General features: G+C 40.5%; 1 protein-coding gene across 2 annotated transcripts; it reads left to right on the plus strand.

The window, feature by feature from the left end:
• Positions 1 to 4,371: 4,371 nt before the first annotated feature.
• LOC124864705 lies at positions 4,372 to 7,073 on the plus strand. 2 transcript variants are annotated; one of them, XM_047359581.1, is made up of 2 exons: positions 4,372 to 4,479; positions 4,951 to 7,073. In XM_047359581.1, the coding sequence occupies exon 2, from the start codon at positions 4,953 to 4,955 to the stop codon at positions 6,696 to 6,698; it is 1,746 nt and encodes a 581-aa protein (XP_047215537.1). In that variant the 5' UTR covers positions 4,372 to 4,479; positions 4,951 to 4,952; the 3' UTR covers positions 6,699 to 7,073. The 2 variants fall into 2 exon arrangements, with proteins under 2 accessions (XP_047215537.1, XP_047215538.1); XM_047359582.1 differs by having other exon boundaries at positions 4,434 to 4,575.
• Positions 7,074 to 8,278: the final 1,205 nt, after the last annotated feature.

The raw sequence follows: 8,278 nt of genomic DNA on the forward strand, positions 1-8,278 counted from the left end.
TGGCAGTTGATGTCAAATACTTATTAGGTTTATGGTGCAAATACTTTTCCACATGGGGACAAATTGATTTGGATGGTTTTCCTTTAAGTAAATGAAATCATCACTTATAAACTGCTTTTTGTATTTATTCTGGTTATCTTTATCTGATATTCAGTTCAGTTTATTCTTATAGAACCGATTCACAAGACAATTTGCAAATCACATCCAATTTATGAACAGAAATATTTAGGGGATTCAATCCAAACATAATGACAGACCAATTTTATCCTATCCTAAGAGGTGCAGTCAGTTTCACTTCATTATACCAGCAGGTAAAACCTTTTCATTCTAAAGAAGCCTTGCTGTCTGTATTAAGTCACTGGATTTGCTGGAATAACTCAGACGGCCTGTTACATGAAGCAATAGCTCAACCCGTGACCCTTTCAAAGAAAATGTTTCTGCTAAACAGAAAGCTTCTATGAAGAGAAAAAAACAGAGAGAGAGCATGGCAGCAATAACTGCTGATAATGCCTAATTGGAGAGTAGTAGGAGAAAGTAGCAGATTGAGGAAATTATGAGTGGTCATTATGTCCTCCAGCAGCTTAAGCCTGTAGCAGCATAACTACAGAGATAGGTCAGGATAACCTAAGCCAGTCTAACTTTTAGCAATCCCTCATGCTGAGCTTTCATGTGGTGACAGTGGAAAGAAACAACTCCTTTCAAACAATAAGAGACCTTCACCAGAACCAGACTCGGTGTGAGTGGCCATCTGCTGCAACTGACTGTGGAACATGTTTCTGGACTCCCGCTTTTAGTTGGGCTTCAGTCTTTGCCTCAAGCAGGTGAGTTTAAATATTTTGGTGTTTGTTCATGAAGGAATGTAGGAGCAGTAGGTGGACAGACAGAATAGGAAGTCTGGAGTGAAATAAAAGTCAAAAACAGAGTTAAGAGAGACAGAAAGCAAAGCTTTTTATTTGCCCATCCATCTGTGTTTTAACAGTCTTAGAAATGTGCTGAGGACATTCAGGAACAGCTCACAGTGTAGCTTCTTCTCCTCTTCAGTAAAAGGAGCCGGTTGAAGTGGTTCTAGCATCTGATCAGGGTGCCTCTTGGGGACTTTCCTTTACTTCATCCTTTACATCATCCTGGGAGGAGACTCCAGGACAGACCCAGACCTAGCTACAGGCCTTTCTGGCTTTAGAACATCTGACACCATTGAAAAAGATATCTGGGTTTACCTCCCTGACCCGTTAACCATGACATCTAATAAGGAATATGTGGAAAACATCGGATGGATGGGTCTGTCTGTCTGCACAGCATTACAACATGGAAGTGGATTTTGCTGCTGTATACTTGTAAGGTGAATCAGGTAACTCTTTCTTTCTGCTCTCGGTGAAGGAGGACACTTTTTCTCTGTCTCCCACCCCCCTCCCATATCTGCCCTGCTTCAGCTCTGTGTCTTGTCTTTGGAGCCTCTTTTTGCATATCTTCCAAATTCTTAGTTATGGATTTGTTCAGCTGGTCTCTCAATGCAATTGATCAAATTTTCTCGAGGAGAAGACAGGGTGAAGGAGAGCCCAACTTGTCCGGACTGGACGTTTTTCTCCGGATACACAATGGACTCCTGGCAGAAGTGGAGGATTGTGTGTCTGTCGATAATGTCAGTCGAGGATGTGGAAGATGTGTATATAATTCGATGTTTGATATCAGGATTTCTGCTTTTTGGAGTCAGCGGTTACCTGGCATATCGAGAAATTCGGAGAGTGTCAGCAGCTGTTCTGGCTATTGTAAGGCTGCCTGGCATGTATGATGGGATCTTCAGGGCGATCAACACTCAGACTGAGATGTTACGTGAGCTGAATCGCAGACTGGATGTGATCCTTACACAGGATAGCAGGCAGGTTGCGGTTCCTGGACTCAGGGGTGAAATGGGATAAATCTTGGAGAAAGTTGTTCGCTCGGATCTGGCGGAAAGGACCAGGAATTTGGCTGTTTGGAATTGCCTTTGAGAAGCACCAGCAAGACTTTCAAGGCTGACGGAAAATTAAGAGTCAGCCTAACCCAAATAATTATTATTTTTCTGAATCTGGCTCCCCTGCACGGCCTTGATGGCTGGCTATCTTCAACTTCTCCTGGAAGTTATGTAAACATGACGCTGTGCTCCCTCTGCCCCCTCCCTTCCCTGAGGACATCTGTGGACCTGCTCAGAACTTTGTGGCCGGTTGATGAACATTCCAACGAACCATCAAGGACAATGGCCTCTGTGACAGTGCTTCATGGACTTACTTGCACACAATCACTTGCACACACACACATGCTCAAGATAAACATATGCACCCCCTCACACCACCTTCACCGTTCCCGGCATGATGTTGTTTTGTCAACTTGTTGCTTCTTTGTGCTGAGGTTTTTTGCAATCTCAAACTGTATCCTGCTAAGGATAAAGAGTGAAATATGTTTTTTTTTCCTCTACTTACCTAATGTGGCCTCTTTTCTCATCTAACAAGGGCAGCACCTGTGAGTGGGCAGCAAAGCCTCGGTGACCCGTCCCCCCTTGTCTTGTGTCATGATGTATGTTTGGATGGGTTGTACTGGAATCCCCCTCAGGGATCAATAAAGTATCTTTGAATTGAATTGAATTGAATTGAATTGAATTAATAAACTCTTTTTAAAGACTTGTTTAATTTATGTGAGGTTTTACTTTATCCTACAAAAATCTGAAGTGAATAAAAAAGATCTGTTAGGTGAGTGTTTATTCCTCTCAGACATATTTACTCAATGACTTCTCCGGAAGCTCAGCTGTGCACACTTTCCATGCAAGAAAGTTTGTCTTTGCTTTCATTCATTACTTGTTTCCAACATTGGAATTCATTTTGCACACAGAGGCACTCATTCAGGCATCTGATGATTGTAGCTCATATAGTATTCTAAATCAATATTTCCAGATTAAAAAATATTTGCTTGAAACAACCTGAAACACGTTTCTTTTTTTAGCTACTTTGGCAAAACATTTTATTGACCAGAAAAACATGGCGTCAGGAACTGTTTGTCCAGACAGGGAATGTTGAGGCATTTTAAGGTCAATCCAGGGGTTCCTACACTCTTTACGTTCAGTGAGAGTCTGGGAGCAGCGGTCTAATCACTGAGCTAAATAGTTATCATAATACTCAGGAATATCTCTTAACACAGTGCTCACGAGGGGAACTTTTATTCAAAGCGCACAAACAACATCTTCACAAAAATTCCTGACGTCTCCCACCCCTCAGTCTTTACGGGGTGCTTTTTATACAGATACAAAGCATTAGTGTGTATTGTATTGCATCCTGACCAATTGACATCATCATACTCATTTACATAAACCTTCTTGGCACCTTCAACATTGCTTTTCTCTACTTTTCTGGGAATACACATTTAGCCAAACATCTGGAAAACATCAGATTGGCGTACGTGACATTTTATAACACTCTTATGACTTCATCAGGATGAAGACTCTGGCAGGACTTTTAGGGATGTCAATACTTTCCCAGCTGAAAGCTCTTACCATTCCTTATTCCTGTGGTCAACTGGACAGCTGACTTGATGTCACACTCACCTGGCAGAGTCACCAGATTTCCTGGCTGCCTGCAATAACAAGCTAATTTGTCTTTTTCTTTCGCCAAGAACTTTCCTCTAATGTAATCTGTTTTCCAAACAGACAGCTTGCATGTCTCCACCCAGAGTGAATTTATCACAGAGTTCATTTTATTATGGTAAAGACAATAATAACACTTTTTGATCTAGTTAAACAGAGCTTTACGCTTCCACAAGAGCTTGGTAGATAACCAGGTCATGTGATTGTCTACATCCGAGAGAATAATTTTAGGGAGCTAAACTAAATTAGTTTGGCTCTCATATAAAAGGAAGCGGTCTAAATTGACCCCTGAGTGATGAACAAATCAAAGTATTCTGTAAATCTGACAAATTTGAAACCAACAAAATACAAAGTGCCGTAAAAGCTGAGTCCAGAAGAAACTTGACAAATGCATTGAAAATCATGAAAGCAGTAGGTTGGGATTAATTAATGTCCATTTCTTTCAGACAAAAACAAAACCTCCCAGCTTCTGAAGATGGCATTTATCCATTTAGATATTTTACATTTTATCAGGTTAGCCCTATTTCTGAAGCTCTGCTCCACCTGACTGTAATTTCTCCAAATAATTCACCTTTCACACGTCGTCTTTCGTCTTTTCCCTTTCTGGGGTCTCCATCTAACCCTAATTTAACTTTTACACACTTCCGTAAATATTGGTATTTCTAGTTTCATGCATAGAGAAAAAGCTGGAAAGTATTTGTCAGAGGGAGTGGTAAGACTACTCAGCTTCATATAAAATGCCTGGTAATGTCCTGTTGAGCGGAGAAACCAGAGGCTACAGACAACCTCGGGGCTTAACTCAAGGACCTGCTGATTAGACAGGCTTTGGACCACATCCCAGCTCTACGCTCTGCAGGTTGGCTTAAAAGGTGGGCTTTCTGAAACATTGACACAGGTTATGCTCCAAAAGGCTAAATAAATTAGCCAGAATTATTCATCTTGGAATGTCAAATCAACAGATGTAGGTAAGGAATCTAAGGGGACGGTTATAGCAGATGAACATGTGATTAAATACCAACATAAATCTATATTAAAGCTGTGAGTCACTATGTGATTTATTGAGACTGAGCTTATTTCGAAAGAAAAACAGGAAATTGACAGTTGTGATTTAAACTATGTTGAGACTGTTCCATGATTGCTCTTAGCTGAGGCTGAATACTTTGTGTTCATTAAGTGTGCAGCTAACTGGGTCCTTCATTGTGGTCATTTCTGTCCTAAGGTCAAACAATTTCAAAGTGTTTCCCACTTTAAATGAGATACTTTATAAAGAAGGAGATAAAGATTTCCATTAGCAGAGTTTATTACAATAGTACTGATTTCTCTTGTTTTATGTGTTGCAGCTATGGCTCTAAGGAGGTCTGCTTCGATGCTGTTGGCTTCAATGATTGTTCTCCACTGGGCAACTTTCTTTGCCTGGTCAGATTCTTCAACCTCAGTCCTCACCGTGGTCAACAGTCAGCTGAATTATGAAAGAAGAGAGAAAACAGAGAAGACCCTAAATGTTGTCAAAGATTCTCTCCTTCTTTTTCAAGATGTCATGGAAAACATTGACTCCGAGAAGTTGTCAACTGTCCTGCAGGGAATTTCCAGCTTTGCTAGTTTGGCACCAGGTGTTGGAGCTTTGGTCTCCTCTGTCATCAACATGGTCTTGGCCTTTATCCCTCAGGATGACCCGGTGCTGAATGAGGTGAAGAAAGGGTTTGTTGAGGTGAACCAGAAACTGGACTCTCTGTCCATCAAGATCTCCAACCTGGCAACACACGTAGAATGGACCAACTATGCCAGCGTCTACTCTAGAGATGAAGCCACCATCCTCAATGTCTGGAAGAAGTTTGATGAGTTTCTGGATAAAACTGGATCACAACATGTTAAGGAAAACAATCAAAATGCTGAAATATTCATCAACTACTATAAAAGCTGTGGAGCTGAGTCCAGTGTGTCCAATCTTTACCGCTACCTGACAGTAGACAGCATGTCTCTGAGTGAAAACCTCAACAACCTACTGAAGAAGAAGTTTAAATGTGATCTTTATATGATTGGCAGATATAACTTGTACTTGAGCAGTTTGTTTTGGAAGGGGATGGTGCTCAACCAGTTCTACTGGAAACTGACTGGTGTTAAAACAAAAGGCAAAGAAGCTGAACATGTGCAGATGTTCAAGAAGGTTTCTGAAGCTCAGTTATCAGCTGTGAAGTTCTGCCTAAACAACTATGAGCAGTACTTGAAGAACGATGTGGAAGAGATCACAAAAGATCTCAGTCCTGACAAAAAAGCCATTGCTCTTAAGGTGAAAGAGGTTCTGGACAACAAGTACCGCTGGTATAGCTGGGTGGTGGTGGTGTTTGACCAAAGCAAGTCCAAGAATCACCAGCTTTATGCTCGGTTTGTCTTCAAAATTGGCAGCCTTGTTGTGGCTGTGGACTACACTGTAAAGTCCAGCATGATACATGTTAAAGAAGTTAAGAACACAATCAGAAGTTGTTTTGAAAACAAGAAGTGTGAAATTGAGACCACAGCACAGAAATGCAGCCATCAATGGCATCCCAAAGATCATGATGATGAAATTACTATTTCTTTTGAAAAATATGCCGTAGTTACACAAGTTGCCTATAAAAACGCGTTTGAAGAAGTTCCAGCACCTTTTCATCGAGTGAAGTGTTCATGGGACGGCTATGACAGCTGGATCTCTGTTCATTACTCCAGAACCGAACCTGTCTGTAGCAGCAATCGATGTAAGAACAATGGGAAATGCAAGAGGCTGCTCAGGTCCAATGAGTGGCTGTGTGAGTGTCAGGATGGTTACTATGGAGACACCTGTGAAAAAATGATGAACATGACAGTGACACCAGTACCAGTACCAACCAGCCCTGTGGAGTCCAAACAACAGATCATCATGAAGACAGTGAAGAAGTCATATATACTTATTATTTGCATTTTCATTAGTTTGTTTGTTTTGGTGCTGAAAGAGTTTCTGAACCATTTTAACTTCTCCTCATGCTGTCAACTCAAGGATTCCTGCTTGAACTCAACAAGGACTCAGAAGATCAAATTAAATAATGTTCGCAAGATAATCACTGAGAAAATATGAGTAATTCAGCATGACCTGCGGTTAATTGATGCTTTTACAGAAACATCTAAAATAACTCGAGCACCTTCATTGCTCTGTTAGAATCTAACCTCAGCGTTAAATAACCAAAACCACAGATTTCACTGACGTCATTGTGGTTTGTCACTTGTTTTTCTTCTAAATGGATCTTGCATCAAAATGTCTTAAAATGTAAAATCACCAGAGTATACATTCAGCAGTTGTTGGTTTTTTATGTTACAGCTGTGTGTTGATGTACTGTTGATGTACTGAGACCCTGTGGGGAGGACGTTTCATTTCTTTGTGCTGTTAACATGAAATGGATTTATTTTAAATAAAGCCATCAGATGATGGGTGACATCATTCACAGAGAGCATATACAAAGCATCGGTGTCTCATTGCTGAATTTGTTCACTTCAAGTTAAATCAGACTGGTAGAAGAAAAACACAACCATTAAACCATTTAAATGAAATGAAGCTGATCTGATGTGGAGAGAAATCCAGCGCTGGTACTGGTCTACTGGTCTACTACAGAGCCAGAAACAAACCACTCCTGGACAGAACCATAGGGTGCGAATTCTGTTGTGACTTCAGAGGGGATCAACGGATCAACAGAGTCAGATCTCTGGCTCGGTTCTGCCTCTGACACAGACTTGGTCACCCAGTGAGCCAGCTCATTTACTGGGCCTCCAGTTCCACTCCTTACTTTCATTTACGACCAGAGAGGTGTTTCAACCATGCAGACCAAGCCAGAAATAAAAGTATAAAACATTTTATGATTTTAACATTTCCATTGGCAACTCTCTCTTTATAAAAGCTGACAACATCCTGTGTTGCCTGATGAATATTTTCTGAACTGCACTGACAAAACACAGTCTGTTTCCAGCCACAGTGACAGGAAGTGGCCACATTATAAAAAAACTTCAGCTTCCTGAAAGAAATGTCATTTTGCTGAGTTTTCCTGCATCAGCTCCTTTAAAGTAAAACTGGACCGGTAAGATTTTTATTTCCTTGCTTTTTCTGCAGAAACAGAAACTGGAGTCCTGGACTATAAATAATTTCTGCTTCAGCATGTCAGAACTAAATGTTGCGCAGGTTGTTGTAGGCGTTAGATGTGATAAAAAGGGAAATGATCCTCCTCAGATTCAACTGAATGATATGTTGCTCATTGTGTTATCTGTCTGATATGAAAAGAAATAATTTTCACATCATTTCTTATCAAACATGTTCATCTGATGCTGGTGGAGCTGAGAGGACGGTGAGAGAAATTATGACCTGAAATCTGCTTTCTGGGAACTTTGAACACAGAAAATAATCAACTTTCTGCTAACAGATGAATGAAACCAAACTCTTTTACTCAATGCATAGCTGCTTTATTTCCAAAAACAACTCTGTTGTATGGAGTAACTGATGGTTTTAGCAGGTGTTTGGTATTAAACAGAGAACTTCCAGGGTAAAAACTGTTAAAATTAGGAGCGTTTTAGGAGACGATCACTTTACATGTTTATAAAAGGCAATAAAATGTTCTCAAGCTTGTTAAAGATGCTGTAATGAACATGTTTCTAACATCATCTTTATTTTGA

Source organism: Girardinichthys multiradiatus, chromosome Y (genome assembly GCF_021462225.1).
Source record: "Girardinichthys multiradiatus isolate DD_20200921_A chromosome Y, DD_fGirMul_XY1, whole genome shotgun sequence".
In the NCBI taxonomy this organism is placed as follows: domain Eukaryota; kingdom Metazoa; phylum Chordata; class Actinopteri; order Cyprinodontiformes; family Goodeidae; genus Girardinichthys; species Girardinichthys multiradiatus.